At 40.7% G+C, this 21933-nt stretch overlaps 2 protein-coding genes across 2 annotated transcripts; both read left to right on the top strand.

The window, feature by feature from the left end:
- Positions 1-342: 342 nt before the first annotated feature.
- Positions 343-4554, top strand: stmn1b (stathmin 1b). The gene is made up of 7 exons (XM_054781644.1): positions 343-481; positions 1175-1227; positions 1702-1874; positions 3492-3644; positions 3714-3866; positions 3932-4123; positions 4193-4554. The coding sequence occupies exons 2-7, from the start codon at positions 1212-1214 to the stop codon at positions 4229-4231; spliced, it is 726 nt and encodes a 241-aa protein (XP_054637619.1). The 5' UTR covers positions 343-481; positions 1175-1211; the 3' UTR covers positions 4232-4554.
- Positions 4555-8571: 4017 nt separating this feature from the next.
- paqr7b (progestin and adipoQ receptor family member VII, b) lies at positions 8572-21029 on the top strand. Its single transcript, XM_054782857.1, has 2 exons — positions 8572-8715; positions 16460-21029. The coding sequence occupies exon 2, from the start codon at positions 16466-16468 to the stop codon at positions 17522-17524; it is 1059 nt and encodes a 352-aa protein (XP_054638832.1). The 5' UTR covers positions 8572-8715; positions 16460-16465; the 3' UTR covers positions 17525-21029.
- The last annotated feature ends 904 nt before the right edge of the window (positions 21030-21933 follow it).

Genomic DNA, 21933 nt, shown 5'->3' on the forward strand with positions numbered 1-21933 from the left:
GTAATATTTTCTGTAATATAAGCTAGGGTGGAGTAAATAAAAATGTGAGGTCGGAAGAAAAAGTGTTTTGCTTTCAGTTATCCTCACCCAAATACAGTACTGTAATGTAGAAGTGAACTGGGGTTTAAGCAAAAGCCATAAAATATTAATTAACATGCAAACGGGGTACATCAACGTTCAAGGCCTCTTATATTGTGACATGAACAACCCTGAAAAGTCCGAATACTTAGTTTTGAACAGGTGATGTCAGGCATGTGAAAACCTTTTAGACAAAGTGCCTCCTGTGACGTCTCGTTGACAGCATTGTTGTTTAATACAGTGGCAACAGACCCTCTGATTGGTGAATTCGGGCCAATCAGCGTCAAGAGGTGTGACGACGTCAGGGGTACAGATTTTTGCGCGAGGCTGCTCAGGTTGGCGGGTTCAGCACACACAAGAACTTGAGTGTGGGTCCTCAACTGAGCTCTTCTATCACACAAAGGTGAGTAACAAACTTGAAGTAGTCGTTCAAACAGGCTTTAAAGCCGCTTAGATATTGTGTTGATAGCTTGAGGGGTCTAATTGTGTTGTTAGTAGCGTCCGAAGTAGTGTTAAACTTCACAAGAAGTCAAGTTGAGGAGTCAATGGATCGTTGACATGGCCGCTGTACACGCGACCTGACTACAATGAAACTTTACACGTTCAGCAAAACCTCAACTTTTCATTTGTCGCGCCGTCCAAACACTTTAAACACAACGACTTTCTGAATGTACGCATCTGTTGTCTGTCTAAAGCAGTGTTTTCTTTCCGAGCAATATATTCATATGCATCCATTGTTTGTCTCACACTTGCTAAACTTGTATGCAAGTGGATCCGCCAGTGAAATGGAGAGCCATGTTTTGACTTGTCTCAGATTATGTAACACTAACTGTTCCTGAGTAGCCCCCACGCGTGTTTAGAAAATGAATTTTTGCATTTGCATGTGGCTTTTGTCGGCATGGTAAATGCTTAGCTCCAGTGGCCCGGATATACACGTAGTGCACACAAAATCCTTATTCTCCAGGCATGTGTGTGTATTTTTTTTTTCGTTTAACGAATAGTCTGTGTAAACATGATATTTTTGTTAGCCTGAGCATATTTACCTTGAACACAATTCATACTTACGTTTTAACTTGGTGTAATTTCTACTTTTCAGTTCTAGTGGAACTGTTGGTGGCAGCATCTCAGCAAACATGGCAAACATTGGAGGTGAGCGTCCATAAATTGTACCGTATCTGAATGTCTTTTTCCCTCAAATAAGTGGATTTCCTATGTATTTGCAGAACATTATTATTATTTTTAGATTCATTTTGATAATATCAGTGCAAAAATTGCAAACTTCACTCCTTGATGAATATTACTGAATTACTGAACGTTGTTTTCTCTTCCTTGTAACTGGAAACACAAAGCAGCTGTGACACAGCTAAGTAGATTGTTTTCTTTTGACCTGTGTGACAAAGCAGTGACCCTGAATCATAGCCAAAGACCATGTTAACCCCTTAATTCCTCAGGCGGTCAGTGACACTCACACAATGGATGCTCTGTTGTGGCACCCGCGATGCATGTTTTGTTAATTGAACTGGTCGGTCCACAGCAAGTTAAACTGACATGTTGGACATTCATTCAAGGTGTGTGATTGTTGTCTTTGTATGAGAATTGATGACCACATGTCTTGTTTTGCAGACATCCAAGTTAAGGAGCTGAACAAGCGTGCTTCAGGCCAGGCATTTGAGCTCCTCCTGAGCCCCTCCTCCTCTGACATCAAAACGCAGTTTCCACTGTCCCCGCTCAAAAAGAAGGAAATATCACTGGATGAGATTTTGCGGAAACTGGAGGCTGCAGATGAGCGACGCAAGGTATCTTTAACATGGGAAATAATAATAATAATAATAATAATAAAAATGAGGAACATTGCTGATTATTAAAAAAAACATGCAAAGAAACAAAAAATCTGTTTTAATTTTTACATGCCCTTGCTGGAATTGTAGTGGCACCTGAGGCCCACCATAAATCCTGTATAGTTGTCCCTCGTTTATCGCAGTTAATTAGTTCCAGACCTGAACCGTGATAAGTGAATTTCCGAAGTAGGATTCAATACTAATAAATGGAGTATTTTTGTAGTTAGAGCATATAAAGCCTGTTTATGACCTTCTAAATATGTTTTTTTAGCATTAGTAGGGCCATGTAGACATGAGAACACCCCTATAGTCACCTTTACACTTGTATTACCCATTATAGTAGACATAATAGAAAATAAGCCTACTTAGACATACAGTAAATAAGAGACTCAGACGTTAGCATTGACAGCTCCCATGGCTAATGTCTCATCAATGTAACGTTACTGACCCCTAGAGACCAGTGTAGAATACTACTCTACTACTGCTGGAGAGACTCATGATGCACTTCCATCACTTTATTAATAAGCTGAGAACACATGCAGTGAACATTCACACAGGAGCTGCTGCTGTCGTCCACTCTCTGCACAGCTAACTTGCTGCTAGCACTAGCTGTTAACTGTAGCTAACTGACGGCACACACGTCACTTCCCAGGCCCCAATTCTGAAAGGCGCACGCAACACGTCACAGATACTGTATTACACTTACCTTCATGTCTTCTGAATTCATTATCTTTGTATTTTCATTTCTTTGGCTGTTTTTATGCTTGAAAATGCTTAATTTAGGCCAATATGTAGAATTTGTTTAAATATGCATCATTTTTTATGAATAATAGGCCGCATTTAACCACGAAACAACAATCATTTACTAATTTTTAAAAAACGTCAACAGTGAGGGCGTGATGTTCGAACTGCAATGTACCAAGGGACAACTGTATTGGCATTCAAAACACATGCCACATAAACAAAAAGTACTTACAGCTATCTAGTTCTTGTTCAGAAATACAAGCATGCCAACATGAACACAGTTTAGTGTCGGTCAGTGAATTATGTAAACACAATTGGGAAAAAATGCAGCTAGTCTGGTTAAACTCATAGAATCCTTTTCTATGGGTCTGTAGGATTGCAATCAACGGATGGATACTTTCTATGTGTGTGTAGGATTGCAATCAAGGGATGCAATAATCCTATCAGAGTATTCTGAACACCTGTTCATTGTCTACCTGAAGGAGTTTTGTAATAGTGGAGATCTGATGACTTTGTTCATCTTCAGGCCCGGTACTACTTGTAGTTGACTGATTTGACAGCACCCCTGCTGGTTGCAGCCCAGTAGTGCACTCATTTGATCTCAGTTGCTTCAAGATTCCTTAATTCACAATCAATTGCACACAAGCGACAGAATTAATAATTAGATGATTATTCCCAATCTGAAAACAAATCACATTTCAATAGTGAGACCACAGTAAAGGTTTCTTCTTTGTCCCATGCCCACAGTGTTAACATTGGTAAAGAAGTCGTATATGCAGATGTAGGCAAAAACATGCTTTGTTAACAGCGCTAACAATAACTTTTTGACAGAACCATGAGGCAGAAGTACTGAAAAACCTGGCCGAGAAACGAGAGCATGAGAAGGAAGTGATTCAGAGGGCCATTGATGAATGCTACAACTTTAGCAAGAACACCCAAGAGAAGCTTACTCAAAAGATGGTGGCTGCGGAGGAAAGACACAAGGTATCTTAACATGAATTCATCAGATAGCATAAAGCGCATGTCCAACAATACATCTTGTCTTTTTGCCAGATCCATGAGGCAGAAGTAATGAAAAACTTAGCTGAAAAAAGAGAGCGCGAAAAGGAGGTGCTCCAGCGGGCCATCGATGAAGGCTGCAACTTCAGCAAGACCACTCAGGAGAAGCTTAATCAGAAAATGGAGGCTGCAGAAGAGAGACACAAGGTAGGTTAGAAATTTATAAAAGAGCTACATGCATAATATCCTAAAAAATTGTGCCTTTTTGTCAGAGCCACGAGGCTGAAGTATTGAAACAATTGGCTGAGAAACGAGAGCACGAAAGGGAAGTGCTCCAGCGGGCTATTGACGAATGCTGCAACTTTAGCAAGACCACTAAAGAGAAGCTCAATCAGAAGATGGAGGCCAACCAAGACAACCGCAACGCGCGAATGGCTGCCCTCGATAAGAAACTCAAGGACAAGGTGAGAAGAATGACCTGAGATCAATGAGAACAAAAATCACAGTCCTATTATTCTTCTGTCTTCAAACAGGACAAGAAGATTGAAGAATTGAAGAAAACGAGGGTCTGATGAGCAAAAGGGATCAATATTTTTTTCATACAGTTCCTCAGTGAGCATTTTTCCTTAACATTATTGCTGTACTAGTGTGACTTCAAGAGTTAGTGACCTTGTTGCATGAGTAGATTCATATGGCAGCTGAATACACTGTAGTCTGAGGTGTAAGGGATATTTTTCTATTTAGAGGCATTATAACCAGTAAACTGGTCCATTATATTCTGCGCTTTTGATATATTTTTCCAAAGGTAGGTACTGTCTATATCCTCATCTTTTTGTACCTTGATTGACCTTTTTTGTATTCCTCCATTGTTACCAGTAAACTTAATATGAATGGATTCCACAGCTGTCGTTACTGTCTGTGGAGCGAATAGTTGCACACTACTGACACCTAGTGGTGGTTCTATGTAGTGTGGCGACCACACCAGTCACATAACAGTATCTACGGTTCACCTGCCTTGTATTGAAGCATACAAGTAAAAAGTTTTTATTTTGAGTCATTCTTTTTGACATCTATCCTTATGTAAGTTGAATTTATGACTCAAACACACGCAAAGAAAAATGTTTTCTTGTTTGTCCACATAAATAACAACATACTTATGCTTTAGACAGATTGCATGGCACAACGTAGAGGCCATAAATACAGTCAAATTAAATTCAAAATGCTTTCTGTCATGTAGAAAATAATGAAAGCTCCGGTGAATTGGTGACATTTGATGGATCTTTGCCATCAATTGTTGCAATTTGTCACCAGAGCCACTATAGGTATCAAAATCTTAAAAAGTGGAATGTTTTGGTACACTCACCTTTTCAGTGTAGTTAAAACAAACTATGTTAGTATCTACATTCTACATGCATATTGTACTGAGCAGACTTATGTCACCGTTAGCTGCATTTATGGTTCTGTGGTTATCACCACATTTTTCCTCCTTGCCTTTACTCGTACCCTTCTGTGGTGGCTACACAAAAACCTCATCAAGGGCCCATTTTTATCTTGAGCTTGCTCATGGTCATGATTGAGGTTTTATCCGCCTCCCCATCTGCCTTTTTGGCTGACAGTGTTTTCTTGCCTAATGATGCTGGTCAAAATGGTTGGGAATCCACACTATGAGAACACATTCAGCATTGTGGGGGAAACCATTTTCACTGGCTTGAGGGAGAACACAATGAAGATCTCTGAGTCAAACAAAAGAGACTTTGTTAGTGAATGCCTAACAAGCCGATACCATTGACTTGATGGCAAAATGAGATCCTGTAGGCGTCCAATGTCTTCTGGATGGCACAGATAGATGGTACATCTCAGAGTTATTTTTTCCCCACCCCAATGTACTATTCCCCATTTTTAGTTCTGCGTGCTGGATGCTTTTGTCCAACCATAGCACAATATATTATTATATATTTGCATAAATAGTAAAAACCACTTCTAATTTCAGACAAGGAATATGAAACATGTTTGCCTGTCAGCTACATAACAAGTACAGTGAACATTTCAATCCTCAATTATCCTTTGATTTATTCCTAATGTCACTATGGAATACTCAGTTTAAGTGAAAGACATAATCACAGGCCATTGAAGTGACTAAATCTGTTGAACTTTAATATTGTTGACCACCTGTATTTCAAGGTACACGCACCTGCACATGCATCATAAATGTTATGTTATTTCTGTGATTGGCTGCTGTAAATAGCCACACTTTAGAGTAAATGATCTGCAGGTGTATCCTTCATTTTAGTGAGTTTGCCAACATTTCACTTACATACCTATATTTCAGGTTTTGTCATATCTCATCCAGGCTGTAGGTGTTGCTGCTGTATATGCTGTAGCTGTACAACTGGAATAGCAAGCTCCAAACAATGTGGGTTGCACAAAAAGTCTTGTTTGGCTCATTCTGTTCTGCTTGACAGGCTTTGATTTATGGCTTTTGTTGGCCTATGAGGTACAGGTCAAGCAAAATGAATGTCATGTGGGTTGCACAGGGATCAGTCCTGAGCCTGTAAAATATCATATTTGTCAGCAAATGTTGCCACCATTTGTTATGTTGTCATTCACTGAACTTGCAACATTCTACAACAAAAAGTCATACACAGATCGTTCAGTTTCACTTGACAAACATACAGTAGATATTAGGCTTGGACTGGCCTATATGATAGAGGTCAAACAAAATAAGTGTCATGTGGGGTTCCTCAGGATTCAGTCCTTTGCCCACTAAATGTTATTCTACTTGGGCTGTCATCTGTTAAGTTGTTGTTGTCATCTTCCACTGAGTTTCCTAACATTCCACTTATACATCTATAGGTAGAGGTCGCTAAACATCTCGCCCACATGGTTCCATCTACAGTCATGACCAAAAGTTTTGAGAATGACACAGATATTAATTACTAGATTAAATACAGTACTCTAAAATGTCATGAAGAATGAGAAGATGAATGGCAATGAATTACAAAGTCCTTCTTTGTCATGAAAATAAACTTAATCCCCAAGAAAAACTTCTGCAGCATTTATGCCACAAAAGGACATCATGTTAGCGATTATCTGGTTAACATGGGAGTGTGTTGACAAGGACAAACTCTGGAGATGACTCTGTCATCGTGATTTGAGTGAGAATAACAGCCTGGAAGCTTTAAAAAGGAGAGCGGTGCTTGGTATAGTTGTCCATCTCTTAACCATGGTTACCTGCAATCATCACTGCTTTGCACAAAAAGGGCTTCACAGGCAAGGATATTGCTGCTGATAAGATTGCACCTCAATCAACCATTTATCAGATCATCAAGAACTTCAAGGAGAGAGGTTCAATTGTTGAGATGAAGGCATCAGGGCGCCCAAGAAAGTCCAGCAAGCGTCAGGACTGTCTGAAAGTTATAGTTTATCTGTGGGATCTGGGCACCACCAATGCAGCGCTTCCTCAGGATTGGTTGAAGTGCATCTACACGCATAGTGAGGCAAAGGGTTTTGGAAAATGGCCTGTTATCAAGAAGTGCGCAAAGAAGCCACATATCTCCAGGAAAAACATGAGGGTCAAGACTGGTATTCTGCAAAAGATACAGGTAATGGACTTGGTTAAAAACATTTTCTGTTCTGAATCCTGTTTCTGATTGTTTGGGGCATCCAGAAAAAAGCTTATTTTAGAGAAGAAAAGGTGAGAGCTACCATCAGTCCTGTGGCATGCCAACAGTAAAAGCATCCTCTGACCATACATATGTGGAGTTGCTTCTCAGCCAACGGAATGGACGCGCTCACTATTTTGCCTACAAACACAGTTTTGGATAAAGCATGGTACCAAAACGTCCTGAGAGCAACCTCTCCCAACCATCCAACAACAGTTTGGTGATGAACAGTGCTTTTTCCAGCATGATGGAGCATCTTGTCATGAGGCAAAAGTGATAAGTAACTAGCTCGGGGACCAAAACATTGACATTTTGGGTCCATGGCCAGGTAACTCCTCAGACCTTAATCCTTTGAGGACTTGTGGTCAATCTTCAAGCGGCGGATGGACAAACAAAAACCTGCAAATTCTGACAAACTTCAAACATTGATTTTGCAATAATGTGCTGCCATAAGTCAGGATGTGGTCCAGAAGTGAATTGACAGCATGTCACGGTGAATCGAAAAAGAAGGGTCAACACTGCAAATATTGACTCCTTATATAAACTTAATGTAACTGTTAGGTGACAAAATTAAATGTTTGTACTGTAATTATGCTTAAGTACACCACTGTAACATTTGCCAAAAATATCTGAAAACACTGAAGCAGGAAACTTTGTGAAAACCAATACAAAACCTTTGGCCGTGACTGTACACTATTGCACAGCCAATGTCCTGTCACGCGGTGCAGAATTCACACGAGGCTTTTCGCAATGACTAGATACTCATGTCTTGATCCGTATACGCTACCTTTTATTTGCTACAGTTATTTTATTTATCCACCTCACACATATAGTTCTATTGCAATTACTCAGACTTCTCTGAATTGTCTGGTTATGTCACTGTCATTATTCAGCAGTTATTGTAGTTTAAATTTTTGTACTCTGGCATTCATTGTCAGGTTTATTGTAATGAATGCGTGCTTAATTCGTTTCCCTCCTTCCTATTCTCGCATTTACTACATTACTACCACAAATTAATACGAGGGACATATTCAACTGCAATAGGTAAAGCACTTAATGACCTCTAATATGATGGAAAAGTATCATCTTAGTGCTACAAATCATTTGACTGTAGAAAAATGTCTGTTGAGTGACTGGGCTGATTAGCCGGACCCCAAGTCTCATTGGCGGAAACGAAGCATGCCGCTAACCTCTCATTGGTTGGATGCGCCGTCTGTTAAAACGCCTTGCCATCCTCCAGACTAGGAGTCTGCGCGGTGCGGCTAAGCGCTGTCCCTCTCACGGCCATCCTCTAGCCATGGAACTCGTCTCACAATGTTTTTAATATTTCATCAGGCTGTATGTCCTTCGTCGTCTGCACATGATAAGACTTTGGATTGATTCCACCATTTCAGGTATGTGATTTTTTTGTGGCTCGTTTTACTCTGAGATGATAAAAGGGAGAGTTCCGTTTATATACGCCCCGATCGTTCCCACCGATGACATGTGAAGGGTTATCTCGCCAATTCCACAGGAAACGATGCATATGGTGAGTGCAACGAGCACCGCTATGCGATGAAATGTGGATGTAAAAAAAATGCACTGGATGTTGAATTTCTTCAGTCGATCAGGTGCACGATTTGCCAAAGCGGAGTACCAATTCAACAGGCCCACGTCTTTGTAGCTACAGTGTATGTTAGTATCATTCCTGGTTGTATTCCACCATTTTTCTTGCATATAAATATTTAAAAAGAGTGCACACAACCTTTTGTTGAAAAAAAGGGTGTGGACGTCGGATGTATAATGTTACGTAATCTACCATTCATCACTATACGCCTTTCCTCTTGGCGCCCCCAACACACACCTCTGGGAAATAGAGTGGTTCGCCATTGTATGGCCTTATGATCGATATTAAACCGTATAAATATAAACTTTTCTCACCTCATTAATTGAATGAGCTCAGTTAAATGTGCTTTTACAAAGATGCCTACAATGGCACTACAGGGTAGAGTGCAGACCTCTGCCAAGGCTGGGCAATCATAATTAGGATCACCATATAGTTCACATTCATCGATAACCAACTACCGCAGTATTGTCAGATAGAAGGATGCATTATTCACCACGGAATTTAGGGCGAGTTTAAATGATCTCTTCCTTGCCCCAGGCCCAAGTCCCAAATTTTATGTGTTGAATTTAGCCATAATAATACCCATTCCCCCGCAACTCTGAATGTAAGACAATATTAAGACAAAATCAAATGCAGACTTGTCCAAGCTGTGAGACACTGCTAGTCCAGCGGGTATTCGCTACATCTCTTCAGGGTCTGTGTAGGCTCTCAGTCGTACAGGAGTTGTCCATCGAGGAAAAGGCTTCTTGAGACGTCATCTGTACTTCTGTGAAGAAGGTGTCAGACGTTTCGCTCCTCATCCGAAGAGCTTCGTCAGCGAACTAATAAGTGCTGGTAGCCTAGGCCTTAAATACAGTAAGAGTGGGAGGAATTGGTGTGCCAACACCCTCCTCCTATTGGTTCCTTACACTAAGCCACTAGAATTGTCCCTGCGATGTTGATAAAGCCTTTTTTGGAGCATTTGCTTAGTTTCCCCAATGTAGTGCTTTTTGCATTCCTCATCTTTACAGTGGATGGAATAGACCACATTGCTCTGTTTTTGGTTTGGAGCCTTGTCTTTAGGATGCATAAAGACAAGGCTCCAAACATCGCAGGGACAATTCTAGTGGGCCTCAATCAGCAGTACACCTACACCTTAAAGCAACCAATCACTCTTTTGAGGACAGCGAGGTAAAGATTTTGGCCAAAGAAAACAGATGGTTTGAAAGAGGAGTAAAGGAAGTTTTTTTGTCAAACAACAGAACCCATCTTTGAATCGGAATGGTGGTTTGAGGTTTAATTTGGACCCTGTGTTCAGCAGGTTACTGAGACCAAAACCCACAGCTCTTAGTCTTGCAAATGAGGTGAAGCCAGGGCCGAGCCAGAACAATAGATGCTAACGAGCCAGTATCAGAGTCGTTCATACCCAACTCAGGGAGCGACACTTCCCTTTTATCGAAAGTGCTAATGGCAGGAGAGGGTTAGACCACAACTCTGCCCAGGCTTAGTGTAAGGAACCAATAGGAGGAGGGTGCTGGCACACCAATTCCGCCCACTCTTACTGTATTTAAGGCCTAGGCTACCAGCACTTATTAGTTCGCTGACGAAGCTCTTCGGATGAGGAGCGAAACGTCCGACACCTTCTTCACAGAAGTACAGATGACGTCTCAAGAAGCCTTTCCCTTGATACATCTCTTCAGGTCACTGTGGTGGGTGTGAGTGGTAGGAAGAAAAGCCCTTAACTCACTTGTTTAGAAGTTATTTGGCGCCACCGGCTGGTTTGCGTGTACAGTAATCCTTCGTTTATCATGATTAATTGGTTCCCGGCCTGACTGTGATAAGTGAATTTAGTAAGTAAGTTTTAGTCAGTAAGATTCCTTATTTATAAATCAAATATTTTCCTAGTTTAAGCATAGAAAACCTGTTACAATCTTCTAAATACTGTTTTTAACATTATTAGAGCCCTCTAGATGTGAAATAACACCCATACAGTGACCTTTACACTCGTACTGCTTGATATAGCAGATATAATCAGAGAAAATAAACCACTGAAGACGTAAATAAAAGTTGTGCTATAGTGTATGTCACAGTAAATGTGTTCCCTAAGGGATCTTAGTGGTGGGCGGACAGATGTGTGGAAGACAGGACATCACTCTCATCACTGGGAGTGCTTCCAGCTTCCTAGCATGTTTTGCCACACTTGTAAAAAGTTGCATGTTTAGAGTTTCCTTCCTGCGGCTGTCAGACTCCATAATATAAACTGCTCCAAAAATCCTGTACAATAACTTTGCATAAACTGTGCAATAACCATGCAATAAACAAGTGCAATAACCGTGCAATAAACCTGTGGCTTGATCAACATGTACTGTACACAGCTGTAAATAGTGTATTGATTTGTATTACCTTGATTTTGCACTTTCAATGCTCTTGTGTGCTTTTTGCACCCTGCTTTTGCTGCTGTAAACCTGGAATTTCCCCTTGTGGGACTAATAAAGGCATATCTTATCTTAACATAGTCATTTACATAAGTCTTAATATAGAGGTAACATAGTTGTTATTAGTTTACAAGTGCTGCAAAAGCATGCTGGGAGTCGGCAGCAGCATACTTTGTGTATGCGTTGTCTACCTGTTGGGTGTTAAGTTGCTGTGTGATGATTATATCATTATTTCTTTTATGACACCGTGAGTCAGACTGTTATGTTAAGAAATGACCCCCTGTTTGTCGACGAGTTAGTTACTTGGTTGAAACGTGATTCCGGACTGAACACTTGATGCGGCCCAGTCTCATCCAGACTCTACCTCCCTTTGAGTTGAGATCTCTGATATAAACAAAACACTCTTTAAACACCCGTCTTTAATGACCACATATAGAAAAAGCCTCAGGTGTACCCTACCCTTCATTTTTTAACTGTCATGCATGTGTAACATAACCAGTGTCAGATGTAAAATCAATAAACCCTCTACTTAGATGACAGGTGTCAGCTAGCTAGCCAGTGGCTGGCTTTTCACCTACAATCATGGCCTAAGGTTTTGAGAATGACGCAAATATTAATTTTCATAAAATCTGTTGCCTCAGTTTTTAGGATGGAAATTTCCAAATACTCCAGAATGTTATGAAGAATGATAATATGAATGGCAGTTACTAATTGCAAAGTCCCTCTTTGTAATGAAAATTAACTTAATCCTAAAAACCCATTTCCACGATATTTCAGCCTTGCCACAATAGCACAAGCTGACATCATGTCAGTGGTTCTCTGGTTAACATAGGTGAGAGTGTTGACAAGGACAAAGGGTGCTGTCATCGTGACAATAACAGACTGGAAGCTTTAAAAAGGAGGGTGGCGCTTGAAATCTTTGTCATTCCTCTGTCAACCATGGATTGCATGCGTGGAAACACGTACAGCAGGGGTGTCAAACTCAGACACTGCAGGTTTTCTCTTCAACCAGCTTCTCCAGCAAGTGATTTAATTGATGAGCGGTGTTGAACATTAAAATCACCTGTTTTAGTGACCGGCTGGAAAGAAAACCTGCAGCGTCTCAGCCCTTCATGGCACGAGTTTGACACCCCTGACGTACAGTCATCATTGCTTAGCACATGAAAGGATATTACTGTTCGTAGGATGGCACCTAAACCAACCATTTATAAGATCATTGATAACTTAGAGAGGTTGATTTGCTGTGAAGAAGGTTTCAGGGTGCCCACGAAAGTCCAGCAAGTGTCTGGACAGTTTCCAAAAGTTGATTTAACTGCGGGATTGGGACACCACCAGTGCAGCGCTTGCTCAGGAATGGTAGCTGGTAGGTGTGAGTACATCTGCCTGCACAGTGAGGCGAAGACTTTTGGAAGATGGCGTGGTGTCAAGAAGGGTGCATAGAAGCCACTTCTTTCCAGGAAAAACATTAGGCACGGACTGGAGACTGGAGTAAATACATTTTCTCTTATGAATTCCCTTTGTGATTGTTTGGGGCATCCAGAAAAAAGCTTGTTTAGAGAAGAAAAGGTGAGCGCTACCATCAGTCCTGTGTCATGCCAACAGTAATTCATCCTGTGACCATTCATGTGCAGGGAGTTGCTCACATAAAAAAATGCTACAGCTCACGACTACTACAATAACATAACGTTAAGAGTGGAGTAAACACAAGCGGCAGCTTTGCTAGCTCGTAGTACCTCACGATATGTCTGTGAATGACTTGAAACAATGCTGTTGGTAATATCTATGTGGAAACAGTCTGGGATTGTAGAAGCCTGTATGTGTGATTGTGAGAGAGAGGAAGAAATTCAATTCAGTCTTGTTTTGTTGCAGGGAAGATGAAGGCTGAAAAAAAATTAAGGGAGCTATTGTATACATTTTTATTGAACTTTACAAGAGTTCCTGCTGAGTGTGTTAACTCCATCCATCCATCCATTTTCTATACCGCTTCCCCTCTTTTGGGGTCGCGGGAGCATGCTGGAGCCTATCCCAGCTGACTTTGAGTGATAGGCGGGGTACACCCTCGACTGGTCGCCAGCCAATCACAGGGCACATATCGACAAACAACCATTCACACTCACATTCATACCTACGGACAATTTAGAGTCGCCAATTAACCTAACATGCATGTTTTTGGAATGTGGGAGGAAACCGGTAGAAAACCAGTAGAAAACCCACACACGCACAGGGAGAACATGCAAACTCTACACAGAAATGCCCAAGGGAGAATCAAACCCAGGTCTTCCCGATCTCCAGACTGTTACTGTGTTGGCCAACATGCTAACCACTAGACCACCGTGCGGCCAGAGTGTGTTAACTCCCTGTAGTTTTTGTTGCGTTTGAACTTAAAACAAAGATAAGTTGTATATAAATGTTACTTTATTTACTGTGGAAACATTTCAGGGAGCTATTTATTTCAGTTTTTATTCAACTTCTAAGAGATGCTTCTGAGTCTAGGAACGCCATTCTCTTCTGGAGCTATTTTTCTATCTGTTAAATAAACATAATTTAGGCAGTTAAACAAAGTGTTTGTATTCATCAAGGTTTTTAGAGCAATTTTTACAATTTTACTGCAAATGAATACTTGCTCCAAATATTGCTTATCGGCCTCCTTAACCTTTGGCCATGACTGCACATCCAAAATAATAGACATATTGTCAAATTGATATTACCCTAAGAGTTATCAGCAAAGACAAATAAATCATTTATGATGGGACTGTAACTATAGTATACTATTGTACAGTCACAAGAGGGCAGCAAATGACCATGAAATGACGTGACGACACTTTGCCAAGCCTACAATATGTTTGTGAAATAACAGTACAGTAATCCTACAATATACTGTAAATACATTAGAGACACTGTCAGCTACAGTATATGTCCAGTTGGTGTCCCATGCAGAAGCCGTGTCTATACTGTGTGACCGAACCATTTGCTTTCTGGGACAGGGGTAGGTTAACTGTTCCACTGAGAGCAAATGATGGTGAGAGAAAATAAATCCCTATCCACGTTTGAATTTTAATGTGCGCCAATCCATGATAGGTTCTTGTTATGCACATTTGCTACTATCCACAAAGCTTCTTAGCAATCAGTGGTGTTGATTTTGTAATCCAGAAACTGAATTATAGTTTTTGGGCGTTCTTCATTTTGCAGAGCTTGAATGTTGCAGGTATTTGTGAAATTAATCTGAAAAGGAATGGGTCAGACAGCATGTGTGTGTTCAGCTCTTCTTGGACAGCATCTGCGGTGTGGACTAAAGATGAAAAGCAGCATGATAGAGAATGTGTGCTAGTGCACGTTTTTAGAGCTACAGTATTTGCATGAGGGCTGGAATAATAGGAAACATATCATTTTTATTTAAACGGAACCAATTTTACATTTCCAAGTTCTCTTATCAGAAATTTGAAACTGTTGCACTCTTGTTCTGCATGATGTGGAAGTGCCATATCGTGAGGTTGGTGTGTTTCATTTCCATGCCACTCCTAAATCTCGTGAACGGTCGGGTACACAAGGGTTCACAAGATTTTCATGATAGTTTTTGAATTGTTCATGTCACAACTTTTGGAAGTCCATGTATGGCAGTTTGCTGGGTGTCGATCACTGCGGAGTACCATTAATCACTTTTTCTTGAAAATGGCAGCCAGAAAGTGTTTTTTCCAGTCAAAGAATTGTGTATCTAAACTGTAGTAAGACAGGAATGGGAAGATTTCATTTTTTCAGAGGTGCTAAAGGCCTACTTTGCAGTCTCACCACCCCACAGACAGCTGTTTCATGTACATTCATGTACAAATCACAGTTTGATGCTGGATTCGCCTATTTTCATTCAATTATGTACACTGCTGACCAATCACAATAGAGTAGGCATGGTTGGGGAGGAGAAGAGAGAGAAGAGAAAATGTACTGTAAGTGTTAAAATATATTTAATATAGTGCTGTAGTTACAATGTTGACTTTTGACTGTCTTCTACCTCTTTAATGTGTTATTTTGTACAGACAGAGTGTAGTAGCTAAAGTGGTGTCATTTTTTGTCGTGTTCAGTTAAATTATTGTGACTTTTGGTCTGATTCTGGCATCCTTAGCAAGAATGTTTGTGCAATTTGTGCTAAATATTTTATATCTACCTTGTAACACCAGAGGAGGAGTTGACACTGAAGAATTACCTGATTATGCAGATCGTTGCAAGCACTTTTGTTTGTTTGTTTTTGTGTGTTTGCAATGCGGACCTGCTCAGTGCTTGTTTCCAAACAGCTCGCGGGCCGGATGAACTTGGAGTGCGTGCCAGCCCTCGGGCCTGAGTTTGAGACATACTGTGCGGTGTAGAGGATGAAACAATGTGCCTTCAGTTTTAACGTCCACACTAAACAACACGTGGTTAATGCTGATGCTGTTTTCCCTTTTCAAAAGCTGACTCTGAAACTGGACTTGTGTAAAAAATCAAGTTTTTTAAGATTTAGTATACAGGTTTGTGTTAACATCAGCTGATAAAAATACTGTATTTGTTAGCGATGCAAAACACCATTCGCACGTCCACATTTTTTATTGTGTCTGGAAATAAGCCTCACTTTGATACGTCATCATCATATCATGGTAGATTACTTTTTAAGCCCTTGTTTGTAAGTACAATTATGCAAAAACATACAAAACGGATTTAAATGATTTTTTGTAGAGGGGTCGGACTTTGGACAAATGTATTTAAAAATGGCCTGTGCGTTTTTAATGTACCTTAGATAGACCATATTAATGCTCCATGATTTTGATTTAGGTTTGATGATCTGCTGTTTTTTTGTGACGTGACGACTCAATGGGAGTATATTGGTCAGTTTACGCTGCAGTGGCATTGGAAGATACCTGCTTTATTTTGCACTTTTATACTTGTTTGAAATCCAATTTGCTCTGTGATGAGTGTCACTTTATGGAATCAGCAGCATGCGCTCTGACAAGAACGGAGCAGGAGATAAATGTTTGTTACCTTTCCACAAAGTGAGTTGTGTTCTTACTATCAAACAAACGAACAAATGTTGAATGTTAAAAATTGTGCAGTTTTTGTTGCATACTTCTTATCCCCGACCTCCCCTTCTTATAGATTGCTATGGCGACGGTGGTGATGGAGCAGATCGGCCGGTTGTTTATCAACGCCCAGCAGCTGCGTCAGATCCCTCAGCTGCTCGAGTCGGCCTTCCCCACGCTGCCTTGCACCGTCAAGGTGTCCGACGTTCCGTGGGTGTTCCAAGAGCGTCACATCCTCTCTGGCTACAGGCAGCCAGACCAAAGCTGGCGCTACTACTTCCTCACCCTCTTCCAAAGGCACAATGAGACCATTAACGTATGGACCCATCTGTTGGCTGCCCTCGTCATCTTGGTGAAGTGGCAGGAGATCTCAGAGACGGTGGATTTTTTGCGAGACCCTCACGCGCAGCCCCTCTTCATCATTCTCCTCGCGGCCTTCACCTACCTCTCCTTCAGTGCGCTCGCGCATCTCTTGTCTGCCAAGTCCGAGCTCTCCCACTACACCTTCTACTTCCTCGATTATGTGGGGGTTGCCGTCTACCAGTATGGCAGCGCGTTGGCACACTACTACTATGCCATCGAGGAGACTTGGCACGCTAGAGTGCAAGGGCTCTTTTTACCCGCCGCTGCTTTCTTGGCCTGGCTCACATGCTTTGGCTGCTGCTACGGTAAATATGCCAGTCCCGCACTGGCTAAGCTTACTCATAAGCTTTTCCAAGTGGTGCCCTCGGCCTTAGCTTACTGTTTGGACATCAGCCCTGTCGTTCACCGCATCTATACCTGCTACCAGGAAGGCTGCTCTGACCCGGTGGTAGCGTACCACCTCTACCATGTGCTCTTTTTCCTAATCAGCGCCTATTTCTTCTCCTGGCCCCACCCGGAGAGCTGGTTCCCGGGAAAGTGCGACTTCATTGGGCAGGGCCACCAAATCTTTCACGTGTTTGTGATGGTTTGCACCCTGATGCAGATCGAAGCGCTGCGAATAGACTTCACCGAGCGGAGGCCGCTCTACGAGCGACTTCACGGCGATCTGGCTCACGACGCCATCGCGCTCTTCATCTTCACCACCTGCTGCAGTGCTCTGACTGCTTTTTACGTGCGCAAACGTGTGCATGCGTCTCTCCATGAGAAAGACAACTAACAAAGGCAACGTTATAACTCAAGTTGCTCTACGGTGACCAGTCATTTTTATGTTTTGTCATCTTACCATTTTGTGACAGCAGCCGCTGTAAGAGAGAGAAATAACCCCGTCAGCGCTCTAACTGTAGTCACGGTGGTAAGCCGCCTTTGGCTTTTACACAGAACCCAGCAAAAGGGGGATTTTTACACAAAGACACGTCCGATAATTAGATGCATGATGACGTCATCACCAGCGTGTCGGCAGCTGGTTGGCCGACAAAATACTTGGACAGCAACATTGTTGGGCAGAAACAGTGCGTGTCAGGTGTGAAACTGAATTCATCCCAGTATTAATGTATTTGCTTTTACACAGGGGCTGTCCTTCTTCTGTAACGGTTCTTTATACTAGCCCAGGTGACTGAAAATTGGTGGAACAACTTCAACAGCGACACGACGAAAGGCAGAAAAAGTGATACTGACCCGAATGTAAGATGACCCATCTTTTTCTTTTTGAAAAACATAATCCACAAAATATAATAGAAATAATATAGAAATCAAAGACAAATTCAAAACAAAGTCTTCAGTATCAGTGGAATAAAAAAATATAGATTGCAATAAAAAAAGGATATCATCCTCTTAGTTGCTCGACAGTTGTTTGATGCTGCTTCATTGGTTAACATGACCTAACATTAGCATCAGAACTCTTCTGTTGTTTACCAACCTGCTCAACCATTGAGTCACTTCTTTCGACCGAGTCTCTGTGTTGTGTTGGCATCCCTCCAGGTTGCTGGTGACAAAAAGAAAAGCTCTGATTCGCTGTGGGAGAAGTTGTTTAGCACCACCTTCTGGTTTGCTTGTGTAAATCTCTAGCCCCTATAAGATCAACTTTGTCAAGGGAATAATTCCCTTATATTTGCGTCAGTACAGTCATCCCACGCCACATCGCGGTTCGAATTTCGCGGCTTCACTCTCACTGTTTTTCAAAAATACATTACTGAATACATCATGCTCTTTCATGGTTGAATTATTGAAAAAAAAGCACATTTTTGCAAGTTTTATTTATTTTTTGCCTCAATTAAGCACTTTCAAGCATAGAAATGGCTAAATGAACTAAAATACAAATATAAGGCATTCAGAAGATGCATTCAAAGAGGAGATGCTTTGTAGTATTCTGCACTGGTGACTAGGTGCCAGTGGTGCCAATAATGTTAATGTAATGTTTGGTGAGGCACACAACAGGCACACCAATAATAATGATAATAATAATTATAATAATCACAATAATAACACAGGCTAATGTTGCAGTTGTAACCCACGACAAGGTAAAACTCAACTCTGAACCCCCGACGTCACTTCCTGTCCTCCACATGTCCGTAGGACATTTATTGCAACACACGAACACGATTATTATTTATGTCTTAAATGGCTTATTTTTTCAGATCATGTCAACTATACTGGGTAATACAAGTGTAAAGGTGACTATAGGGGTGTTATTTCATGTCTACAGGGCTCTATGTTAAAAAAAAACATATTTAGAAGGTTGTAAACAGGTTTTTGATGCTCTAACTGCGAAAACATTTGATTTATAAATAAGGAATCCTACTTTGTGAAAATAAGTCTCATTACGGTCCGGTTTTTAGCCACGATAAACGAGGGATTACTGTAATGTATTTTTTCCCCCAGCCCTTAAATTTAAAATACTATTTTGGTTATTGTCAATGAGCAGAATGAATTATTGTCCCATGCCTGCAGCAACACAAATACAGTAGTGCAACTATCTCAACCCTTAACGTTTTTTTCATCAGAAAGTAATTCATCCTTGCCTGTCCACCGCCACATTTGTTTGCATGTGGAACACGGGTCACGTTTTTATTTGTTTCACTTTCAAATGTTGTGTCTTTGTGACAGTATATGAGACGTCAACATGGACCAAAAGATTGCATCTCTTGACTTTTGACTAGTTTCAAAGTGGTAGGTTATGTTGTATTTAAGTTAAATGTAAGTTATTCTCCAATAACCTGAACAGAAAAACAGAGTTCAGAGTTCTGCTAGGAAACACTTAACACTTGAATCCCATTCCTATTTGACTGATGGTGTTTTTCATATTGCCTGTGCTCACACCAGACCAAATGAGGGCAAGTCTCGTGTCGACAGAAGTTGAAAACTTTTCGAAAACCAAATATTGTACCTTCTGAAAGGCAACATTTTGCGTGACATCGTCAAACAGTTTTGACGCTGGCACACTCAAGAGAAGGATGTGAGATGACTGATTTCTTTTTGTTCCAACAATGTTGATATTTTTACTCCAAGGGCTGCAAGTTCAGCTTTTGCCTTTTCACCTCCCATGATGTCAAGGCTTTCTGTGCACTGTGGTCTTTGTTAGTGTGTGACTGTGCTCTATTTTGTTACTGTACAATGAAATTGTACGTGCCTCTACGCATGTCTTTGGTATACAATGTGGATGTAAAACTGTGGATGTATATAAAAGCTTTTCCTACACATGTAAACAAGCTGTTTTCCTCCCGAAAACCTTCCATTTATCACTTTGATCTCCACCTAATAGCACTCAGAGATAAATGCCTATTTTTCTGCAGGAATACAGCACTTTGCCATTTTGCAGCATCCTTGGAAACGTTTCATGTTTCAATGTCTTCATGCTTATCAGATTTAATAGCTATGAATACATCATTTCCTATTGCTACACCATTCCTCTGAAATATCCATTTGTTTTGGCTCTGGCCACAGATGCGGCTCACTGATAATGCTGCCAAGTTTTAGCTCACAAAATGTTAAATGTAATGTCAAAAAACATTTTCATTCACGGCAGCACCCTCTGTTCTTGATGGTGTTTAATGAATGTGTTTTTGCAGCACTGATGGCACTACTGAAAGAATTCCGAGGAGGACAAGATGCATTTAATGATGTCTTTATGGGAGTGCATGTGGTGGGATTTTAACTGAGAATTTCATCATGCACTACCTGAACTAACACTGTATATACTGTGGCTGACTGTGTTGGCTATGTTTACATGCATGATTTTTTTTAAATACTATTATTGTGTGCATTTTTTTGTATTCACATGTGACCACATCTTAATTCATTCAATTGGAAAAGTGATTCTCTTCAGTTTGTCTTAGATTCTCTCCATCTAAGACATACAAAGGAACATTTTGTAATGTTTAAGCCGAGTATTTATTTTAATTTAAGATATAAATACACTTAAACATTTTTTACCCTTGTTTGAGTAATTGAGCAGGTTTGTGAGCAGTATTTTTTTTTTTTACTGCAAGTACATGATTACGTATTGTGTAAGTTGCATGCTGTGACAATGCGATGTTAACTGGAACATGCAACGCTAGTATAAGTGAATGTGTAAACAAAGCCTCTGATGACGCCACCCAGGTTTGCCTTCATTATAGAAAGCAGGGTGAGAAGGGCCAGAATGTCTTCTGCGTCTTGACTCGGTGTGTGTGACTGACTGTACTAATGTTCTGTATTCAAGAGAAATAAAGTGTTACATTAACTAATTCAAATGTCTCATATGTTGATTTTAGTTAGAGAAGCAAAGAAAATACAGCAATAGTGACAGCCAACTTAAAAAAAATCTATAATAATAAGTGACCAGATAACCAAAAAGGTGAAATTGAGGTAAAGAAGAACACAGAAAAAAATAGGCAAAAAAAGATGAACCAGGAAAAAAAACCATACAACCGTCTTAAACTCATGAACTATACCAGTACTTAAAGAACAAGTGGAGAACACGTGAGCGAATGCAATGAGCTGATTGGCTGAAAAACGGGAAGGAGTGTAACTAGAAAATGAAAAGACGTAGCTAGCAACAAGGATCATTTATCATCTGAAGCCATCAAAAATCAATAGTGCCATGGTCACAGCTTGTTATTTATGGTTGCTTGTTTACTTTAAGTATGTACTTTGCCTACACAATGTTTAATCTAGGTTTAATAATTTGGATTATAGTATATCATGAGATGTCATGATTCGATCGGCTGGCGACCAGTCCAGGGTTTACCCCGCCTCTCGCCCGAAGTCAGCTGGGATAGGCTCCAGCATACCCCCGCCACCTAATTAGGATAAGCGGCATAGAAAAAGGATGGATATGATGAGATGCATGAATTTCATCTCACTAGGAAAACAAGTAGACTATTCTCCTTTTAAGAAAACTATTACTCCTTCTTGTCTTCTGCTTTACCTATAGATACCTGTATAGCTATAGTAGTTTGATTACATCGGAGTTTATGTAAAGTACAGTCCAATGTCATTCGCTACATTACCACCAGAGGGCAGCCTTGTAGTTTAGTATGTCTGATGTTTAATGGTAAAATAAAAACACCTGTACTGTGTATGTTTTGGGGGAAACAGCCGTCACATCTTGTAAGTGATTATGTAAGTAATTATGTTTTATTCATTGTT

Source organism: Dunckerocampus dactyliophorus, chromosome 7 (assembly GCF_027744805.1).
Source record: "Dunckerocampus dactyliophorus isolate RoL2022-P2 chromosome 7, RoL_Ddac_1.1, whole genome shotgun sequence".
Classification (NCBI taxonomy): Eukaryota; Metazoa; Chordata; class Actinopteri; order Syngnathiformes; family Syngnathidae; genus Dunckerocampus; species Dunckerocampus dactyliophorus.